The sequence below is a fragment of the Thermobia domestica genome, chromosome 16, assembly GCF_964235325.1.
Source record: "Thermobia domestica chromosome 16, izTheDome1.hap1.1, whole genome shotgun sequence".
Classification (NCBI taxonomy): domain Eukaryota; kingdom Metazoa; phylum Arthropoda; class Insecta; order Zygentoma; family Lepismatidae; genus Thermobia; species Thermobia domestica.
The window spans coordinates 50,692,897-50,717,752 of NC_137469.1; the positions used below are offsets into that span (position 1 = coordinate 50,692,897).

Here is a 24,856-nt window from a genome sequence, read left to right on the forward strand (position 1 = left end):
TAAGTATATGGATCCACCACACTCTTGCTAATATCTCTTCTGGTTTCCGATTTATTCAGGGCTGTCCAACATTACTGAACCACCCTGTATATATATATATATATATATATATATATATATATATATATATATATATATATATATATATATATATATATATAATCTTCATGAGCAGTAATGTATACAGATTAAAAGAATAGAATGGAAGTGAACCTGTACTTAAAGGATGGACTAAATAATGACAAACAAGTATTTGCATTTTCCAAGTTCCCACAGTATAGAGAAATCCCAGTTAATCTAACAAGCTTAGCAAAGGGAATACATACATACATATATATATATATATATATATATATATATATATATATACCAACTCACGTTAGTATATGTATAATGTTATTCGCAAATGGACTTTCCTTCCTTGAAGACACAGAGAGAGAGAGTAAGACAGCTACTTAGCTTACCTTCTGAAACGAAAACATGAATTGTGTCAGATTCTGTATTTGACGCTCGACAGCTATAATTTCCTGAGTCAGCGTACTTGGCGTTATTAATGATGAGTCGACTATGAGTTTTAGGACCGGGCTCTGTTTTCACTGAGACGCCACTTCTTCCTGTGTCGTAGTTGATCATCCGGTCGTTGTGGTACCAAAACACGTACTGGGGCGGCGTCGGACTCTGGAAAATACGAAGAGAAAATGGAAGAGATTGAGAGAGTTATTCTCACACTTTGACACTCAATATTTTTTTATTATTATTACTATTCTTAGCATGTGACATTTTGGTTTTATCAGAGGCAGAGAGAATATATATTGGTTTCTCGGAACTATATTAGTTTCCTGCTTCCTTCCCACGTAAAAGGTGTCGCATATTAAGAAAGGTACCAAAATATTCTCGTTAGAAAAATTAATAGAATGTAAGAGTATATATAGGTCACGGAAACTGCATTATAATCATTAGTGCAATTACTATTAAAGATACTGAATTATACGTGATGCAATTATTCATGTACTTTTCGAAGATTTTTGCCTTGTATGAGGCTTTGGATTGAAGTTGAAGGCATTCTTTAGGGCGAATTTAATAGGCAAGTGAATTGTGTGGTAGAGCATTAATTTCTGTTGATAAGGTTCCTGTGTTAACCAAGATAAACTTGTGAATAACAACATTAAGTGTGTTTATTATACCGTTTCAAGAGTGTATTAAGAAGTTAAATCAACAAAACAAAACTGCGGATATTTAAAGGAAGGATCTCACAGATTTTACCTGTCACTAAACAATCTTTTCTTTGGAGTTTTTGTGTATTTCGTCCGTATGCAACATCGAGGTTTCCAAGGACGGATGGATCTTGCTATTACCGAGAGCTTCTAACTGCTACCGAGGCTTTAATACGGCTACACAGACCATCATTAAACATCAAACGTTATGGATTGCTATTTTTTGTCCATGTCAACGGAATTGGTTTTGAAGTAAAACTAACTTCAGCAGATAGCACAATAATTTTCTTTTTGACTTTTCTCATTTTTGTTACTGTGTTTTGAAACATTTTTGTTTTCTGTATATTCTTTTATGTGTCACTACCTTTTGGTTTTTCTATTTTACTATTTTTCTGTACAGATGTTGAAAGGTTAACACTATTGTCCTTCGCTCTACATTACCACATCTTATATTCTTGGGAGAACCCATAAGCGTCTAATAGGGTGGGTGCGCTATATATGGAATACGTTCCTAATATGAAATACCAGTCTATTTTGTCTGCTATGTGCTCCCACCGAATAGACTTTACGTAAACTTGTACACAGTGACACCCTCAGTCTGCGCATGAGTGGTTTGCTGCCGAACGATAACATAACATTTTCTTTCCTTACAGAATAGTTTTTTTAAGAACTTGAGTTTTTCGGACGAACATTTCTAGGCTGCTGAATATACGCAAAGAGTCATATATTATTGTTGAGTTTGTGATATTTAGATTACATATATAGTGTAACATAAGGGCATAAAGATTCAGTACACAGAGAATCACGTAAGCGTGAGTAGGAAGATAACTATCCAAAATGGCGATTTTCCTAATATGGAATACCAGCAGGATCCTAATATGGAATATTCCTAAATAGGTTCATCCGTATGTGAACTTGAAGTGAAGAAGAATAACTGAATTGTAAGTTATAATAGACCTGACATTGTTTTAGACCGTGCATGAGGAAAGTCTCCTAGTTGAAACGTTTGGAATTTGTGTTGTCTGTCTACAAGGTGTCCATAAAGTCTGGATACATGGGGAAAAGCACAATTTAGTCAATTTAATGTTAATGAATAACATTTTCTACATTATTTCCTTGCTGTTTAATGCATAATTTGATGTGCTTTGCAAGATTAATGTCAACTCGATGAAATAGGTCTGAATTGCCGTCGATTTCAGCACACCGACTGGTAATGCGTTCTGTCGGGTGATTTAAATTTCTAATCTTCATCGAATAAACTTTCTCTTTCAGCATATCTCAGAAAAAGAAAACAAGTGGAGAAAGGTCTGGCGAACGAGGGGACCATTTCACATGACCTCTTCTCCCAATCCAGTGAGGGAAATTGTCATTCAACCAATCTCTAACAGCTGCAGCAAAATGGACAGGGGTCCCATCCTGCTGAAACCAGTCTGGAAGTCCCTCACTCAAACGCTCAATTTGAGGCATCAGTTTGTCTCTCATCATGTTTAGATAAGTCTCACTAGTTATATGTTCATCAAAGAAGAAAGGTCCTAGCACGGAACGGGGTTTGTCCAACATACTGCCTGTTTCTTTAAACTCGGTGATTAATTTCCCGACGGCAGTAAAACAAATAGGTTTGACAATGAAGGTGTCGAAGGTTAAATTCTTGCGCAATTTTGCGATACGATCATCCTTTTCGTCCATTTAAGAGTACCAACTCGACTCGTTCTTCTTTAGTCAGTCATAATTCAATCTGGAAAAATGAAAACAAATTACTAGAATTCCCTATTTGCTCAGACTTTATGGACACCCTGTATATGGGTATATGTTTGTGTGTATCTGAGTGTCTCGCGATAACTCCTGAACGCATGAACCAATTCGAATAAAACTTTCAAAGATTAATTATTGGTTTAAATGTCCCAACTGTAGTGTCGTCTACAGTCCTAAGTGAAGAGAATAGCACGACAGTACCGATTGAAGTAGTGAGTCCGCCACCACAACTACAGCCACAGCATCGCAGCACACGTAGTCGAAAGCCAGGTAGGCAAAAGTACTTACGAGTACTCTGTACAAAAACGATTTAGAAGCTGCCTCTACTTCATCACAACGGGCCTTTACCTAATCATTGTAAGTAATTAAAAAGATGTTTAGCTTTCTAAGCCCCACCCAACAAAATCCAATCGAAACAGCCAAAGAAAAGGCTTCGCACTACTACAAATTAGATAGTTAATCCGAAGAGTCAGTGAGAAACTTGAACAAAAGTAGTGACAGTTTAAGTGATCCTACTGATGATGTTGACTATGATTAGGAAAGCAAACATCGTGGTAAATTGTAGTCGCTCTGTGCAGGCGAGGGAGATTGGTTGAAATGCTCAGTTTGTAAAAGATAATCCCACGAAATGTCTCCCGTGAAAGGTGAAGAAAAATATGTTTGTGGCCATTGTTCTGCAAAATAAAACTGGAATCAAAATTTAGACGCCTTAAGACACGCTAATCCAGTATATTTGAACTTTTTCTTTTATATAGTTTTTCTTTACTTTATTTGTCGCACGTAGTTTGATTCCCCGAATGTTTCGTTCTATTATTTTTATTATTGGTTGTAGCTAGTAAACATGCTTATTCAAAGTTAAAAGATATTATAGCTACTCCAAAAGTTAAAATAAGTAGATATTATAGCCTATTACAGCAATTTACAAACAAAGACCTAATAATGAATAAGTCAAGTCAAGTTGGATAATTATCTTTGTACTACGTAAAATTCTGGTATTTCTGCTGTTTTATATTTTAATTATCTTAAGAATGTTATGTAACTTTTTGTGTACTTGTCTTATAGACCTTCCAAATATGAGATATAGGCTATAATACCTACAACGCAACATTTAGATAATTCGAGCATGGACACGATCCCTGCTCAGACCACCCATCCTGAGTGAAGTTTTCCTGGTTTTCTTCAGTCCTATCAGGTGTATGCCGGGATGGTTCTTTTCCTGAGGTCAAGATCCTGACCTTTCCAATTCGTAGACTTATCTTAAGGATCGATGTGAGTTAGAGGCTCGAACACTACCTTTGCTAATTTCCTTGAACTAATAAATAAATCTATTTCTTAAATAAGCAAATAAATTGCTCGAATGCATTGCCCATGCTCGAATTATCCAAATGTCGCATTGTAGGCAGACGCGCATATTTTGTTCTAGTATTCCATTTTAAGAACAGGTAGTGTTCCATATTAGGAGCGGGGTGTGCCTAATATGGGAAATTGAGTTTCTTTCAATTTCGTAATATTGTAAAAAATCAATAATGTGGAACAAACTTTCATACTTGTATTTTGTTTTACAAAGGTACCACAAGTATTATGATGTATAATATTATTATTCTGGAATACACGTTTCTGAGAAATAAAGAAGAAACAAAAAGTATTCCATATTCGGTACCTTTACCCTATAATTAACTTTCATTCTAGTGCGTGTTCGTCTTCTTCAGCAAATGTTGTATGTTTACCAAAATGTTTCTTGCAGTTAACTTTGAATAACCTGTCACGTAACGTATCCGAGGGACTTCAAAAGCTCTTGAAGTAGTAGCAAGTAGCATTGCACTGTTTACGACCTGTATGGCTACTGACATTTTGTTCAAATTCCAGAAGTCTCTCATGCAATGGAAAAGGGATGAAGTCATTCTATTATCTATATGTTAATACTAATGTAGTATCTTTAATATATCGTTATTAAAAATAGTCTGGAGGAAAAACCCTAGTTTTGGACCAAACCAAACATTTCAGTATGTCTAATGTTTTTCAGCGGTTTTTAGCTCATTTGAGGGTGCTGAATCTGAATCTGCCGGGTGTACAAATGTACATCTTGAGCATTTCGAGTAATTCAAGATGGCGGCCAATATGGCGGCTGTAAAAGTGACAGGAATATTTTTGTATATTTTATCAAGATGGGTATCAAATTATATGTTTTTTGGGTTGCAGATTCCAATAATAAAGCCAAAAATGTTATAAAATTGATACAAATCGAGATATTCAATATGGCGCCGAATATGGCGTCTGGAAAAGAAGTTTATGTTGTCATTTCTGAAACCTATTTTTGAAAAAAAAAATATTTACTGACATGAGTAATAATAAATCGTAAAATCTTAATTTTGTGCTCACAGATGGCTGCATATTCATAGAATTTAGGGAAAATATATCAGAAACAAAATAAGAGATACTTCAAAGTGAAATACTAGAACGATTTATGAAAGGCGAACATGTTCTGCGTCACAAACCAGGTATCTGGAATGCTATATGGTCAGACATATTCATTGAGAATATATTTATGCCTTATGGCCATAAACCAGGAGGAATAATCGGACTTGCACTAAATCCATCAGCAGTGAAGCGATGGGCTTTCAGCCTTCACACCTGCAGTCGTTTAGTAAATGACATTTATGTCAAGAGAGATGCTGGACGAGATATGGAAATAACTAAGCATAAGAAAGGAATGCCAGGATGCTGCAGACCGAATTAAGTTAAAGGAAAAGCTGTGTCGTATAGATCCTCTGAAGACCGATGATCACCCAAAAACTATTGTGAATATTGTGACAGGGAAAATGTGTTTCCAGAATGTGAATGTTGATAATGCTGTTGAGATAGGTGAGAAGGCGTTGTGTTCTTACGAAGAAAAACTACCAACTGGTTTTCCCGATCCAATCTAAACAACGGTTCGTAATGTTTCCTGCGATGACGTCAAAAGAACAGCTAGTATTGGTGTCATTGACACAGAACTCTTGTACACGTGTGCAATGTGTCTGACATCTACAAGAGATATTGATGCTAAAGGAGTGATTTCATATGAGCTTGCCGCTGTCCTCACATCTTTGTTTGATGAATATGGGACTCCCAGGTTCTGCAAAAGTAAGTCAAAACTGAAACAAATATTACAGGTAGAGAAGTCTATGAGATCGTACAAGCACGAAGATGCTATCATACTTGATGGTTGTGCTGTTTTGTGGGTGATCAACTGGTCATCTAACGGAACTGTTCTTGATTTCATAAAATTGTATCGGTCATATGTGCTTGAAAAATTGAACAAATGCAACGTGTACCTGATATTTGACTAATATAAGGAGTACAGCACCAAAGGAGGAATAAGAAGCGTCAGAACAGGATCAACATGTAGCAGGTATCATAAATTGTCTTTCAACACGTCCTTGCCCTCCCAACAAGTTGTGCTGAATGTTACGAAGAATAAGGCACAACTAGTACAACTGATCTTCAAGTATCTAATGACAGAAGGGTTGCCATCAGATTCCACCAAAAGCCTATTCATCACTGGACCAGAAGATGTTACAACAGAAATAACTGCTGATTGTATCAAAGAACGTCGAGATATGAAAAACACTCACGAAGAGGCTGATGTCATAATTATCACACAAGTAGTGGTGGTAGCCAATCAGCTGGACAGAAATTGTACAATAAATGTAATTAGTGATGACACGGATGTTCTTCTCCTCCTGATGCACCACTACCACACACAAAAACTTACTTGTAACATTTTTATGGAGGCAACTCAAAGTCATAGAGGAGTTATTGACATTGGATTGTCTGTGTCCAAATACCGTGATATTGTTTCAAACTTACTAGCACTTCATTCTCTTTCTGGCTGCGATACAGTTCCTACTCTTTATGGCATTAAAAAGCAGAAGGCAATGAAAGTACTACAAAGTGGGAAGGAGCTTCAAAAGCTTGGAAATAAGACATCACTACTTGAAGATGTGCTTCAGGAGGCAACTGAGTTTATAGCTTCTTGCTATGGTAGTAGGATAACTGGCCCTACAATGTCTGATGTCAGAAGAGATGTCTGGCTGAATAAATTGTCAAAGAAGTCTGCCGTACATATCCCGAAATTGAAGAGCTTGCCACCAACTACAGAGGCATTCTCTGAAAATGTAAAAAGAGCTCATTTCCAGGCTTGTATTTGGAAACAAGCAGATAAACCAGACCTACCAGACATGGATCCGACAAATTTTGGGTGGTATCATGATGAGTTGAACAAAACATTGGAACCAGTTACTGTACCACCAGGAACTGTGATGGCACCGAAAGACATCTTGAAGATGGTGAGTTGCGGTTGTTCTTCTAAAAACATGTGTAAAGGACGTTGTGGCTGTGTGGCAAATCATAATAGCTGCACTGACTTCTGCAATTGTGAAGCCTCTAAACGATGCCAGAATATCTTCACACGTCAAAATACTAGGAATCTAGAAGACGAAAACATGGATACTTCTTCTGACGGACTGACAAGTGGCTGATCTGTGATATTTATTATTTTCTTGCGAAGTAACATAGAAACATCGGCATTTTGTATTGCAAATGTATATATTTCGCATTAATGTGACCAGCAACATAATTCTTGATGAGGAAAACGTCTAGGAAAAAAAATATAAGAAAATCCTCGCACACAGAAAGGAATGGTTTTGTAAATAAATATAGAGAAGCCCAAAATGTGGAAAAACTGTTCTGGAGCGCAAACAAGGTGAGTTGCGGTGACGGAGAAAGCATCAACACCCAATCGAAAATTTCAGTGTATCAGATATTGTTCTAAGTATGCACCTAGCTCGAGGGTCGCGAATCTGAATATTCCATATTGAATATATTGATTTCTATCACTTTCATAAGGTTTTTGAAGTAACTATTGAAGTCTGCAACCCAAAAACATATAATTCGATACCCATGTTGATACAATACTCCAAAAGTATTCTTGTCAATTTTACGGCCGCCATATTGGGTGCCATATTGAATACCTCGATTTGTATCAATTTCATAACATTTTTGACATTGTTATTGGAATCTGCAACCCAAAAAACATATAATTTGATACCCATCTTGATAAAATATACAAAACTATTCCTATCAATTTTACAGCCGCCATCTTGGCCGCCATCTTGAATTACTCGAAATGCTCAAGGTGTACATTTGTACACCCGGCAGATTCAGATCCAGCACCCTCAAATTAGGTAAAAGCCACCGAGAAATATTAGACATACTGAAATTTTCAGTTTCGATGGATTTCCTCCAGACTAAAATGACGACGAAAGGGGAAAAAAGCACCTGTCGAAAGTGCCTCAAATGGGAGTGTCGGAAGTAACCTGAATGCATATGTTGAATTTAACTATATTTTATGCAAGTTAGAAACACTACACACTGATGAGCCTGTGATTGCACAACTTTCAACTGTATGCTGCTCATCATAAGCACTGAACAATACAACTTGTACTTTCAAACAAGAGCTTAATAAAACATACTAACATTTCACAATTACCGTTAACTTGGCACGTATCTATCACACCTTACCTTATAAACTTCGACTTTTGTGGTCAAATTATTCTACTTATTTTTAAACATTTATAAATATACATTTCATACACCCCACAGTTTCACTTAGTACTGATTTCGCAAACATCGTCACTTCCAGTAGAATTAACAGTGTTGTAAGCTAAGAAGTGTCGGTATTCCCCAACTGTTGGTCTTCCCCTAAATGACTATATTTTCCTATTTCATATTATATATTTGATGAAACGTGTATATACTCGCATGTGGGGCAAAAAGGTTTGGTAATAGAGTGCTTATTTCATATGTGAGGTACCTCTGTGTGGAAGCCACGCCACGTAAGTTTGTGATGGATATAATCGTGTCCGTGTATTTTATGGAACCTTTTTCGTTTTCTCCTACATTATCATTCGACCAATTCTAGCAATAATAGAGGCCGTGGTGACTCAGTGAAAGAGCGTTCACCTCTGGTGCATGGGTTCCTTGGTTCTATCCCAGCCTGTGCCAAGTGAGCTTTGTGGTGGACAAACACCGTGTGGAAGGATATTCTCTGGATCTTCCGGTTTGTTCCAACTTTCTTCATTTCACCATTTCATTCATTTCTGATCATCATCGTCTCCTTTAGTCGGCATAACGGCATAACTATGAGATGTAAAACTTAAAGATTTCATTTCGTTTCAATTCTACTATTTACTTTCATCAATTGTGAATCTTATTTGACCTACAGAGGATAAATGTGGGAAGTAAAACTAGATTATTCATTTAACTCAATACTAAGTTCTGTTCTCAATGTATAGAGAGAAATTACAACGTGTAAAAAATAACAGAACATTTTTTTCAGTGTACAATTTTGAGCATTTTTCTAATATTATCTGAGGCAGATTCAGACTTAAACGTAAATTTAAGGAATAGGATTGAAGATGCTGACAAATAAAATACTAAAAACTACATGTATTGCATTACCACACTAAAAGAAGACACAAGAAGAAAAAATTATTTTTATTGTCCCTACAAAAACATTCACAAACCAAAATCACTTTACAAACAAAACGAAGAAGAAAGACACTCGAATTTCTATCTTTCGTTCAAATTATTGTTGTTGACTGACATTCATTCAATCTGGTTTATGTGCAAATGTTTCATTTTGTTATAGCGAAATGGAGGATTTTTCTTTCCCTAGTCCGATTTGTTATATTCTATACACTCTTTCTTTTCTTCTCACTATATCACCTCATTTTACTTTTTGTCTCCATTCCCATCTTTCGTCTTTAGATGACATAGTTCGTGTACATGACATTTGAATCTGCGCCAAAAATCTTTAGATGGATCAAGATACGTTTTTCGTCTTTTTCTCCTAATCTCTGAGTGATATTAAAGTTGACATTTCTTTGTATAGTTTAGCTTTCGTCACTGAGATTATGGGATATAGAGAGACAAGAATGCATATATCCGTAGTCATATCTCATAGACTAACATAAAATATTCAGAGAAAGAATCTGGAAGGAAAAATGGACAAATTCTTTAACTTTCGAGAAAACAACTTATAACATACTAGCAGCGTTCACCCCGCTTCGCTGCGGTCACCCCGGAACGCAACAAACTTTGTTACTTAGATAATTTTTACTTTTTCGCTTTCAAGTGATATGATAAAAACCATAGAAGATTGCAGTAAATGTTAACATTATATCGCCTGTCATTTATGTTAACCCGCCCCGCTTCGCTGCGGTCACCCCGGAACGCAATAAACTTTGTTACTTAGATAATTTTTACTTTTTCGCTTTCAAGTGATATGATAAAAACCATAGTAGATTGCAGTAAATGTTAACATTATATCGCCTGTCATTTATGTTAACCCGCCGAGTGACACGGTCATGCGGGTTGCATATAAATACGTTTATTTTTACCTATGATGAACTAACAAAGGATTTGTACGTTATGGACACTTGAATGGTCAATTATCTCAAGACACTGGTAATTAAAAATTAAAGTGATATGATAAAAACCATCTAGGGTCCAAATCCTAATAACCCCCCAAAAATGAAAGAAATTGGTTCAGCCGTATTAGCGTGATGAGGGAACAAAGGATTTGTGCGTTCTCTTTTATATATAAGATTTTATTGTTTCACATCCTCTTTCTTTAGTTTGCGCTCTCTCTTTACAAAAATATATATATATATATATATATATATATATATATATATATTTATATATATATATTTTGTCATAAAATATGAAGTTCGTAGTTACACAATGATGGATAAGAAAAATAACGAAATTTCAATAGATAAATAATAGATTTTCGTTTTCCAAAAGGATAAAAGGTACCTGTAAGATATGTCGAAGTGAGACAAGGCAGAAATAGGAAAAAAGTATAAAAAGAAATATATAAATAAAAGCATATATGCTCTTATTCTACTGGGAATTATTGAAACACATTTTTCGTAGTCTTTCTCTTACTTGAACTTGATTTTGTAAAGGTTTCTACATTTTTTGCTTGAGTTTTCTCTAGATGTTCCCTCTGTTCGCATTTTCTGACATTACTTTACTTCACAGTATGTCTTTTGTTATGTATTTTCTCAGTTTTTGGAACGCATACCATTAATAGTAGGCGAAATATTGCTGAGTGGTACGCACGACTTCTATAACGTTGTGTGCAAAAAATCGTCGTGTTCAAGGAAAAAACATTTTAAGTGCAAACGAGTTGAAGACCTACTTTAGGAACTCTCCCGACAACATATTTCATCTGATAAGAAACCTAAAAACCCATTTAGTTAAGGTCGTGTTGTGGTATAAACCGTCCCCCAATCACACATCACTAACGTCTAAAACAGAAGACAACACCATTACCTGCCATTGACTGCTCATGACTTCATGTTCTTGGAAGCATTCGGCTCTTGCCCACATCTCAGCCATACGCACTCACCAATAACCAACGTCTGTGGAGGAAGAAAACAAAGCTGCTTCCACGAGACACACCTACGCAAACTGACTCCAGAAATCTACATTTCAAAAGCCTCTCACCTCCGAACCTAGTGAAGTGGGATCAGTGTTTAAAGAATTTATTCAACTATTTCATGTCCTGAATCAGTGGCGTATTTACGATTTTGTTTCGGGGGGGCTTTGCTAACTTTCGGGGGGGGAAGCTTTGCCTGAAAATGTGAAAATTCTACAAGATATTCCATATACTTTACTATAGTAAGTAAGATTTCGGGGGGGTTTTGCCTGAATATGTGAAAATTCTACAAGATATTCCATATACTTTACTATAGTAAGTAAGATTTCGGGGGGGCTTAAGCCCGGAAGCCCCCCTAAATACGCCACTGTCCTAAGGATATCATCTATCTTGGAAAAAAATGAAAAGTACCATTCCCAAAATCAAGAAGCCTCGAGACCGCACTACCAGCTCCATTAACATCATTGAGAATTTTGTGGACATCCTCGATGATGGTACAGACTAAAACTTCATATCATTCATCCATATTGTAGGTGAAGAAATGTCTCTTCTTGTGTTTTATATCGGATAAACACACTTTGGACCACCAAGTCGAACGAACAATGAGAACACTCCATTTCAAATAGGAGCCAATCACCAAGTGCCATTTCTCTCTTCATCTCCGCCTCAGTCCCTTCGGGAAGAAGTTGACACCACAGGGAAATACGAGAAAACTGAAGGGACAGTAGCAATTTCAATTCACTGACATTGATGAAATCCACACTAACGACGAAGCACACCTGAGCCAGGAGGTTCGTCGGAGCCTCGGTATTCCCACAGCGAAAACTGCCAAGACAAGCCTCCATAAGCAAAGCCGTACAGCCGTAACTGATTGGATAAATTCAGTGGTGTGCAGCAGGCCGGTAGCCAGCCCGAAAATGTAGGGGCACCCGGTAGAAGTTAGGGGGAGCCGATCCAACCATATTATAGTATATCACCATATTATAGTTCATTTGCAGGCCTACCGTGAAAATTTAAGGGAGGCCAGCAAAAATTTAGGGGGGCCCGACCCCCCTAGACCCCCTGGATACGGACCTGGTATGCACTAAATTGCAACATCACACTTACTTCACGTGCTTACAAATCACCGTGGGAAAACAAGTGAGTGGACTCAAGTCAGGAGTAACAGTGTCGGATTGCGGAAAATAAGTCAATAGATATGTAGTTATCCTTCTGGGGCAGAGAAATGATACTTTGGCAGAATAAGTTTGACTACTGGTTCATTGGTATTCTGCAAAATTAAGTTCTGGTAGTACATCAGTGGACAATGTTAACAGCTACTGTGTCGGCTTTTCACAGTACCTCTCTTAACAGTATATAATTTGTGAACAAATCCAATAATAATAATAATAATAATAATAATAATAATAATAATAATAATAATAATAATAATGTTAATATAAGAAAGTTCCAGATATACTAGCATATAAATGCAAATAAAGTTAAAGAATACATTAAGAAACATTACGTAAAATAGATTTGTAAATGTTGAATACTGTTTACTAAATTCGTATATGTCTCATGCAATACGGAAATAGTGAAAGAATATAGCATTTTTCTTAGTATAATGGAAATATATTTGCCAAATTCTTTTTTAAGTATAAAAATAACAATACCTATTATACGTGCAGTAGCGTACCCAGGAATTTATTTCGGGGGGGGGTCAAAACTAAATATGAAGATATTTTATATTAAAATTCCTAAAATTGCCCCTAAAATTAGGCTAAATTTTAAAAAAGTCAAAATTTCAGGGGAGAGTCCGGACCCCCACGTCTCCCCCTGCGTACGTCCCTGTATACGCGAGTAGTAATAACTCCATGTAAGCTACTTTAATTCTCATATTTGTGTATTTATGCCTTAAAAACATTATTTCTGAAAATAAAAACAACAAACTTATAGGAGTTACTAATAACTAGTTGTTCTAAATCGGCAAATTGTTTGCATGGTTAAACACCAGATAGCAAACATAGCGAGACTTATTAATTTCGGGCAAGCAAGCAATAACGAAGGTAGCCATATCAAAAATCTTGACTATATATTATTCAGATTAAAGTTATGCACAAACCGAAATGTGTATCATCTATTAGTAGCATATCGTGCAATATGGCAATCGAATTTCTTTCACTTACTACCAGAATGAAATTATTTGTTGCTCTTTAAGTACCAATAAACGAATACCGAAGCAATAGATACTGAGATACGAAGCTGTAGTGCGCGTCACGCGAGTGCCTGTGCTCCCGACATCCTTTCGTGTTTTCGTGAAATAAACATTGAAATAAACATTTATTACAGTGTTTGCGAACATTTAAGTGCTGTGACGAACTCTAGTGACTGTGAAAGTGCGGTGCAGTGTGCATGTTGCATGCGTAGCTAGCAGTAGAGTTGGTAGTTAGCAACAAAGCACGGCAGCACTATAACCGCCATTTCGACGAACAAGAACAGTTTTGTTCAGCAAGTTGCGTGGCCCCGAGACGACAGAAACCAAGAACCTGCTTCTGATTGGTCGGAGAGACGCAGGTGCGAGAGCCAATCAGAAGCCAGCATTCGCTAGCAGCACACACAAAAGAGCAGGACCATCGTCAACTAGCTCAGTTGCCCGCTGGAGCGGGAGCCCGGCTCATACGCTGGGGAAAAATAAAAATTAGGTCCTGTTCCCATAAATAATAAAAGATCCCAGCAATACGGCTAAAAGAAAAACTGGCCGCTAGGAGCTCGTCCAATACGTTCCTAGACAGCGTTTAGACGTCAGCCAAGAAATGAAACAAAATACTCAGGTCGCCCCCCCCCCCCAAGAAGCAGTGATCCACATACCAACCAAGTGCCTCCCGTCAGGAAACCACCCGCAGGACCGGAAACAAGCCTTGCGAAACAACTAAAAGCTATGAGTTTTAGTAACTTAGGCTCTGTTCAACGCCGCAGAACAACCCGTCAGGCTAAATTGGTTCCTATGAGTCTCGAGGAACTCCACGCCCTCACGGCTCAAACCACTTCTACCCCTCACATGAACGAAACAGCTGACAGTGCAACCGTCCACGCGGATGCCCCCCAGATCCAAGATCAGTCCATCGAGATGGCAGGGTCCAGTGATGAAGAATACGACCCTACCGATAGCGCAGGAGAGTTCCAACACCCCAAGAAGAAAGCGAAAAGAAGACCAGAAAGTAGCATTACGCCACCTGTTGAATTCAGGAACTCTTTCTCGGCGCTGGACACCACCAACGACCCATCCAACGCTGGGGGTGGTCAAACACCCACCGAATATGAAGAAGAAAATCCGGAGGACACCGTCCGCAGCAGGAAGATACCCCCCCTCTTCATATATGACGTCGAGAAAAGACATACTTTCATAAAAACGCTAACCGCAAACTGCAAGGATCCCTACAAAATTCTGCAACCGAGTGCATACATAAAAATCCACTGCACCACCTGGCGCGACTTTGAAATGATGGAAGCCTTCTGCATCCAGACCGGACAATCATTTGCCACAGAACTTCCGAAACAAACACGCCCAATCAAAGTAGTCATCCGGAAGATGCCACTCGACACTCCAACGGCTGACATACTACAGGACTTGAAGGACCAGGGGTTCACCCCAACCAATGTGGTCCAGATGAGGGGACGCAGTGACCCGTCTGGCAACAGGCCCCTGTTTCCGCTATTCCTTGTTACTTTACCCAAGGACCCAACGAACAACAAGATTTACGATCTCAAGTACCTTCTTAGTTACAGAGTGGCAGTGGAACCCTACAAGGGTCAGTCAATTCTCCAATGCTACCGATGCCAACGAGTAGGGCACACCACGCAAACATGCAGGGCGACACCTCGCTGCATCAAATGCGAAGAATCCCATCTCTCCACGGAATGTCCGAAGAAAACGAGGGACACTCCGGCAAAATGTTGTAACTGCGGAGGCGAACACCCCGCCAACTACATGGGCTGTCCCACGCTCAAGGCGGCCAAAGCCAAGAGGAAACAGCCAACCCAACCACCAGCTAAGTCGGGCCCTCCCTCAAAATCTGATACCAGCCGCAGAAGAAACAACGCTACATCTTACGCAGGAGCAGTCACGCCGGAAGACAAGAACAACACCAACCAGAAAACCAGGAGGCCCCCCAACCAAGAAACAAAGCAAAATCAAACAACCCAGGACAACTCCCAATCCAGAGAAGAAGACACCGAGGACAGACGCACTGAACCATCATTGGCAGACACATTCAAAGAGATCCGAGAACTCTTCTCGGGCCTCAATCTCCGTTCAATGCTAGAAAAGCTGCGAGTAGGACTCCGGAAGGTGAAAGAAACGACAGACCCACTAAGCAAAATCACCATCATGTTTGAGGTAGTCGCGTCCATCCTTGACGATGGCACCGACTAAAAGAAGAATCAACAGACAAGTCAAAGTGCTGCACTGGAACGCAGAAGGAATCCAAAAGAAGAAGAACAACCTGGAGGACTTTCTCCGCAGAGAAGAAGTGGACATAGCCCTATTGTCAGAGACCCACCTAAAACCACACCTTACCCTAAAAATCCGCAACTACTCCACCATCCGTACCGACCGTCCCGACCGACCCCTTGGAGGAACAGCGATTCTTATCAAAGACAGTATCCCGTACGACCCTCTCCCTCTACCACCTCTACAATCCCTGGAAGCTACAGGGATCACCCTCCACTCAGCTAATGGACCGATAATAATAATAGCAGCCTACAAGCCTCACAACAACAACCTCAACGCAACAGATCTGCAAGCCCTGCGACAGCTAGGACACCGGATTCTACTAGGGGGAGACCTCAACAGTAAACATCCGGTGTGGAACTCCAATGTGTCAAACGCAAACGGAAGGATCCTCCACCACGCTCTCACCACCATAGACTTCACTTCCACGGCTCCAACGGAACCCACGCATTATCCAAGAAACGGCGGGATGCCTGATGTACTGGACATGGTACTGACAGCGAACCTGGCAATCCTAGGTGTACCTCAGGTTATCCACGGCCTCGACTCGGATCATCTACCCGTTCTACAAACGATCGCAATCAGCTACCACTTCACAACTCGAACCCTTCCAACTCTGCGCACAACAGACTGGGACCACTACAGATCCTTGCTCAGCGACATGTTAGATCCACGCCGGATAATTGAAACAACGGAAGACATAGAGGCCACCACTGCGTCCCTGACCGCAGCCATCAACTCAGCCATAGCCATCGCCTCAACCACCTCAACAACGACTCATCCATCACACCAGACCACTCCAGAAGAACGACGCACCTCAGCCTTGATCCACTTGAAGCGTTGGGCCCGGAAGCAGTGGCAACGTACCAGAATTCCCCAGTTCAAAACACTTTGGAACCACCTAGTATCCAGAGTCAGGAAAAGGCTCCTTCGAATCAAAATCAGAAACTGGAACCTCCACCTCCAGGAGCTAGATGCACCCAGCAGGCAATTCTGGAAGTTAGTGAAAAACATCACAAGACCAGAAGCAAACTCCAGAACACTCACACTTCAAACTCCACAAGGAACAATACACGAACCGGAAGAACAGGCAGAACTTTTCGCCCAGACCCTGGAAACCACCTTCCAGATCAACGCTACCAACACGCCAGCAACCACCACTGCAGCAGTACATAGATCCTACCACCTCTCCCGAATAGAAGACCCACCTCCTCCAGAAGCCCTCACAACACCGCGGGAGATACAAGCAATCATCAAGAGGATCAATGCACACCGGGCTCCAGGTCAAGACCGAGTGACGCCGCAAGCACTGAAGCACCTCCCGAGAAAGGCCCTGGTCCTACTCTGTAAGTTGTGCAACGCCATTATGAGAACCGGACACTACCCAGAAGCCTGGAAAGAAGCAAAAGTCATAATGCTGGCCAAACCAGGAAAGAAAAGATCAAACCCGGCCAACTACCGCCCTATCAGCCTGCTCTCGCATACCAGCAAGGTGTTTGAGAGAGTACTGCAGAGCAGACTTCAGCAATTCATAGAAGATCATGACATCATCCCGGACCACCAGTTCGGCTTCAGGAAAGGACACTGCGCGGATCAGCAGCTGGTACGGGTGGTAGAGAAGATATGTGACAGATTCAACGAGGGAGGCCACACCTTGGGGCTTTTTCTCGACATAGAAAAAGCATTCGACAAGGTGTGGCACGAAGGCCTCTTTCACAAGATGATGCTCCAAGGCACTCCGCACTACCTTCTGAGAATCATCAAATCCTTTCTTCAAGGAAGAACCTTTCGTGTTGCCCATGCAGGACACCTAACACCCTCCAGACCTATCCTAGCAGGAGTCCCCCAAGGATCCTGCCTATCCCCAACCCTCTACGCCATGTACACGGCGGACATTCCCACAACCCCCAACACAGCGGTAGCAACATTCGCAGACGACACGGCAATCTTTGCCAGCCATGGAAACATCAGATACGCTGAACTATACCTCAGACGACACGCCGAACTTCTCCACCGATGGTCTGAAGAGTGGAAGATCAAAGTCAGCGAACAGAAGACCTCAGTAGTAAACTTCACACGAAACAGAAGAAGGGTTCACGTCAGGATCACCATGGCTGGAACACCCCTCCAGAACCGAGATGATGCCAAATACCTCGGAATAATACTGGACAGAAAACTTACATTTGCTCACCACATACATTCCATCGCCAAGAAAGCCAGTCAACGCCATCAAGCCTTGCTACCGCTACTCCTCTCCCCATCCCTCACCCTGAAAACCAAACGCCATATATATCAGATGAGCATTCGTCCCATCCTGATGTATGCCCACCCTGCATGGCAACACGCAGCAAAAACGCACCTCAGCCAACTACAAGTCATCCAGAACAGAGTAGCCAGGGCTATCACTGGACACTCGAGAGACACTCGCCTCGAGCAAATACATGAAGATTTGGAACTCCCATTTCTACATGACTACAGAATTCACAGATCAGCCAACTTCTGGAGGACAATCAGAGCCTCACCACACCAACACATAGCCACCATAGGAACGGCCAACCCAAGAAGACGAACTTACAAGATGCCGCACCCCTAAAACGCACAACCACTAAACTGACATAGGAACAGCAAAAGAGGAGCGCGACAGTTGCGTCCTCTCTCACAACAAATACGCACGCAAAACAAAAGACAGTCAACAACACAAATGGAAGGCAAGGGCCCAAGCCCGGTACTTAAATCAACCACAAAAACCGCCAAGAAATCTCTGCTCTGCTCTGCTCTACCGAAGCAATATTGATACGTAGAGGAAAAACACACCGATTACTAGGGGCAGTTTTCCGACAAAGCTGAGAGTTGGTTTTTCAACGAACTGTGTCAGATTGAGTAAGGATATACGTATTTTGAAGTCGCAACAAAATGCGATAACTGACATTTTGAGCGAAATATGCCGCAAAACGCGACAAATAGCGAATGTTTTAAAACGTCAATTCAGTTGTTAAAATACAGAAGTAAAAAATACATTTTTCCAAGAAACGTTTTCCTTTTGCAATTGGTAACGCTGATTCCTTCTAAATTCCGTTTCAAGTTCATAGCTGGTAGTTGTGAAATGTGGAATCAGGCCCGTAGCCAGCCTAAAAACGTAGGAAGTGTCCGGTAGAAGTTAGGGCCGATTCCAACCATATTATAGTTCATTTGCAAGCCTACCGTGAGAATTTTTGGCAGGCGAGTAAATATTTAGGGAGGGGCGACCCTGCTTGATCCCCCGTGATACGAGCCTGTGTGGAACGTTCAGTGTCGTGATGAAACAGCAGAAATCAGATATGCAAGTAGAAACTGCGCTAATGTATTGTATGTATGTTATTCCTTTTTTGCATGTGTACCATATGTGATTTTGGTCTATAGCTAATACAATGTAAGGTGTTTTGTGATGGCAATCATGAATATACTGTGCTAGTGTATTTTAAGTTTTTAGACTTGTAAAAGAAGAAAGAAGTAATTTGTTGTTAATAACTGCATAAAGAATAACTTCATTGTCCTAAGGAGTATTATTGTTTATTATTTATATTGAGCCTAAATTCGAATTTGTATAATTTATATTAGAGCTTGTAAACGTATTTAATTAGCAACAAAATGAGAAATTTTATATCTCAAAATGTGACAAAATACGAAATTTTAAATTTCAAATGCAAAATATTTAATTTCAAATTACGAAAAACTCCTGCCCCTACTGATTACTGTAGGTGGCATCGACTTTATGAAATAATATTGTGAACGGCGCAAAATTACACTTTACGCGGTAACCAGCATTCTCATAAAATGTTAGCTGACATTTTACAAAAGTTGTTGAAAATAAAATACGTCAATTGTTATTAAAGTGCTAAGTTGTACGGTAATAGAGCAGTTCAAACTGAGAGTTCTATTTTATTAGAGAGTCAGCAAGAAGAAAAACCTCTTCAAACATCAAAAGAAGAAAACAAATTAATATTTAAAGAACGAAAAATTGAATTTCAAAATTTGTTGGGTGATACAAAAGTCCCATTATAACCTACACTGTGAGAGAGAAAAACTGATTTAGTCTAGAAGATCCGGGCAGACAAAATTTAATAGAATTCTGTATCACACATAATAAACGTAAGTCTACAGATCTTTTGCTTAGCCAGGACCAACCTGTATATTCACAACTAAATGAAAATCATGTGTGTTCTCTGTCAGCACGTGCAAGATACGAAAAATCATGGATATGACCTTTGATAAAAATTCTCAGGTTGTGTGCAAACACTACAGAGTCCAGAAAATATGCACTACAACACTGATTTTTTTTTTAAAGGATTGCAGTTCCCCTGCCGTGGCGGAAGCAATGTCAGAAAAGCCGCCTGTAGCCGGAGTCTACAGCTTTTCGTTCTAAAAGTGCTTGGTTTTTATGTCCATGTACATATGCAAAATATAAATGTTCTTACTGTTGTACACAGGGGCGGAACCAGGACGGACTTCTGGAGAGGGCGGTGGGTTGTAATACTGCTACTTAGAGCTGCTTTTAAGAGCTCCAAACTTTGGAATGGGTTTAATTTATATATAAACTTAAAAACTTTCCTCTTCTGCAAGAGAGGGGAGCGATTGCCCCGATCGCCCTTCTGGATCCGCCATTGGTTGTACGTTTCATTTCAGGTATCTCTCAATTCCATATTGTATTTAATGTATTTTATTGTGCATACAGATAATGGGATTCATGGCCGACAAGTCACCAAATATTGTGTATGAACAGATTGTAACAGCACTGTTGATAATGAGAAACCTCAGACAGACGGATCTCTTATCAACATCCAAAAGAATTCTGCTGCGATTTTTAACAAGCGTCCCCTACCCAAACAAATGATATGGCGATGCTAGATATGTTTCTGAAACACGTAAATGCCACGGAGAATTTCACAGCATACTCGCATGCGAATCACGAATGCTGTTTCGGATTCTGTTACGAACATTTTGACTTATAAAGAGGCATACTGGAATAAATTGTTATGCCCACCATATAATGACTTTAGGTAGAGTCAATAACGGACCGAGATTTTATCTCTTCACCAATTTTATTATAAAATTAAGGCTTTTGTGTTTACAAAAGTTCTAACAACAAAATGCCTCTATAATGACCAAGGTTTACAGGTTATATCGTTCTGTACGGGTAACACCTTAGCTTCATAGCAGCCTTCAGGGTTCTCAAGGATTCGGTTTTAGGAAACCTCCGCAAATAGCAGTCCTCACGAGGTATGGTATTTAAGGTGATCCCCTTAGCTTCATAGCAGCCTGCAGGGTTTATAATAGGTTACGATCAGTTGGTCGACTGATACCGGGTCCCTCGGTGATCGGGCTTTTATCTGTCCTCTTCGGGTCCTTCCGTGTGGCCCGTCTCCTTTCGGCGTTCCTCGGTATCTTTCGTGTCGGTTTCTCGTCTGCTACGCTTTTTACAGTCAATAACACGTGTTGTGTTGACATGTGTTTTTGTCGTGATGTGGGGATCCTTACAATATGTTCTCCTTAGCTTCTGGTATTATATTCTGTTGATTTAAGTTTCATCAACAATCTTATTCGTAACATACCCCGGGGGCATATTACTTTCACCTCACCCTGTATATATTGGAGCCCGTTATGCACGGTAAACGCCCATAAATATTGCAATATACATGCGTGAATAATAATTTGGGCATTACACAAGCATACGGTTCTATCAAATGTTGACACATTTCTTACATTTTCAGGTCAGGTGGAGTTTTGTATTTTTTTTTAGCAGGGCATCCACTAAATAAGAAGCTCCATTACTACTTGCAGATTGACTTCAGGAGAGATCAGTAAAAATACAGTGTGGACGCATAGCATAGAAACTACAGTACACAAAACACGAAACAACTTGTGTTAGGTGGTCACACAAAGTACGAATGCTATCTAACCGAGTCAGGGCAGGAGCTCAGCAAGGCAGCAGAGCAGGGGATATAAGTATAAACAAGGATAGTGAAGGAGCACACTTACGCAAACAATTCTTTCACTATTGCTCAAAATTCGTTTCAATTTGCTGTGTAATTATGTATACACTCTCATTCCTTCACGAAAAATGTTTCACTTGTATTTTATCTATAAATCTATTTGGTAGAACCATCTGCCCAAGTGAATTCAAAACTTTGAAACTTGTATAAAACTAACATGCACATATTAGAATAAAGAAAGAGATAACAACCCAGTTAAACACAAGTAAACAAGTATTTTTCTGCTTATTTATCTAAGAAAACCTACTGTATCATAATGAAAAATAAGCCTATTTCCTCCGTCGGACGAGAATTTGCAATCTCTATGTCAGGTGATTGTTAAATCTGAAAACAACTTTCAATCAGGCTTTATGTTTTGCTAAACGTACTATTAATAATTTCGTAAGAAAGTAATGTATAAAATAAGAGAAGCCAATGTAATGATCTGCCATCTGGTGAGATTTATGCGTTATTTCGGCTTTAAATACGTTTTCATTTACATCTTAGTCATATAATAAAGTTTAGAATACGACATAGGAGTGTTGAGACACATACTCAAACAATATGCTATCGTAAATCTAATTAACGCACTTGTTTAGCGATAAACCTTCAAGTGAGTAATTTGTATTTATCTGTATGTAGCATGCAAACATAAAATAAATATTGAAGACAGCTCTATCTACACGACAGAAAGTATATTTATTAGTAGAAGTGTATTATGCTTAATGGCACAGTTATTATCACGACCATTACGACATTACTTTTTATTAGGAGATAAAATAACATAGCATATTGTATTGTTAAATGACAGAAATTGCTTTGCACAACATTTTAGAGTATATTTTTCGAAGTTATTCTTCTTCCTTGCTCGTTTGGCTTAGCAATGTTTCATTTTTCTCTTTTCTCTTCAAAAATATATCTCGTGACATGGAACTGTAAAACATTGAAAAAATTCCTTTTCTTTCTTATGTACTTCCAACAACGTACAAGGCTCCAACTGGACGGTTGGCACCTGGAATTTCTCCCATAGTTTATTGATGTAAGAATAAAGAAAAAAACTACTACCTTCACAAAATACCATTAGTAAATCTCTTTCTATATTTTTTTCTAGGAGTTGATCAAATCTAATTGGTTAAAATACGATTTTCTTCTACTTGTCTTAAAAGAAATATGTCTTAAGCATTATGCATTATTTTCTAATTCGTAGTTATTTGTTTTGTAATAAATTACATACTGTTATAAAAATGGAATGTAATTCCTACCTAGTTTGGATGCCATGTTTATGACATGTAGTCTAAAGGGACGGATGATCAATGAAAACGAATAGTCTAATTATGGAACAGTTGGTGGAATGATAACCTGGGAGAAAACGAAAGCAGCTCGAAGAAATCTACAGATGCAATGTTCACCATCACCGTAACATGGAACCAGGAACTCCTGGCAACAGAGGCGAAGCTCTACCATTGATGCTAAAGAAAGAGTTGTAGGATACGCATTTAAGTAACTACAGGGTTTGTCCACAATGACACTGGCAACCACGTGGAGCTCCAGTCGCCAGGCGTGCAATCTCCGGAGGGACTTACTTTGGCGAATCTAAGCTCAGCAACTCGTTGGGCGCAGCGTTCGTAGTTTGAGGGAAATTTCCCTAATCTAGGGAAATTTCGTAGGAAAATTTAGCAAAAAGGAAATTTTTAGATAAAACGTGAAAAATCCAGGGAAATTCTTTAGCTGTCTGATTGACCAATATCAATGCTTAATTTTTGCTTTGTTCTTCAGAAATAAACCAATACAACAACGATAAAATCTTTATATGCTTGTGTGTGTGTGTGTTCAAAGTAGCATAATTTGCAGCCATTATTGGTTGGGTGTATTTGTCGGCTAGGCTAAAGAGACTGTGCTCATGAGAAATAAATGCAATGGTGGAATGAATAAAGTAGGAGGAAATGGGAGAAAACCATGAAAAGTCACAAACACTGTGATTATCCACAAGAAAGTCCACTAGGCGGGAGCTGGGATCGAACCAGGGACCCCACGCACTAGAGGTGAACACTCTGCCACTGAACCACCGTGTCTCCTTGTTAAAAATAAGTGAAGGGAAAAGCAAAAAAAAAAAAAAAAAAATAGAAGCAAAATCCAAATGAATAAAATAAATGTGATTAGCTCTTCCTTTAATATAGCTAAATTAATCTTATCACATAACTTCTGTCATAGGAATTCGACACTCAGCAATCTAGGGAAAATTTTATAGGAAAAGAGAAAATTTTGTGTCAGTTGAGGGAAATTTCCTTGAGGAAACCTACGAACACTCGTTGGGCGGCAATCGCGTCCGATCTTTGACAGAGTGAAGATCACGCGCGTGGCAGAAGCTAATTTTGAGTGTTTGTCACGGCAGAGAACGTGAGAAATGGAGCATTCGTTGGAGCAGGCTACGCTATGAAATTGTGCTTTCACCTCAGTACAACCGAATCCGAGTCGCTTGCCTTTGTCAAGGAGACTTACAAAGACGGCATCCTGTCAATGACCCAGTTTATCAGGTGATTCAGTGAGTTCAAGAACAGAGGGGAGATTGTGTTGAAGACATGGAGCGATCTGGACGACCTTCAACCAGTAGTTTGGCTACAAAGCTAAAGTGAAAAATATCCTGGACTCCGGCCTGTAATTGCGTATGGTTACTTCAACGAACCCTCCATTCCTCACGTTCTCTGTCGTGGCAAAAACTCAAAAACAGCTTTGGGCCACGCGTGATCCTCACTGCATCAGAATTCGGACTTGACTGCTGCCCGTACCCGATGCGTTGCTTTACCATAAATCCTCCTGCCGAGGAGTGCGCTACTGGTGACTGGAGCGCCGCTCTGCGGCCAGTCTCATTACTTTAGGATCAAACACTGTAGAATATTTA

General features: G+C 39.5%; 1 protein-coding gene across 1 annotated transcript in view; it reads right to left on the reverse strand.

Annotated features, from left to right (window-relative positions):
• The window catches only part of LOC145672472 (limbic system-associated membrane protein-like), a 760,540-nt gene that overhangs the window by 21,276 nt on the left and 714,408 nt on the right, over window positions 1-24,856 (reverse strand). The window contains exon 7 of the mRNA XM_081741633.1: window positions 465-678. Within this exon, the coding sequence (XP_081597759.1) occupies window positions 465-678 (214 nt within the window). The remainder of the gene's footprint in view (window positions 1-464; window positions 679-24,856) is intronic.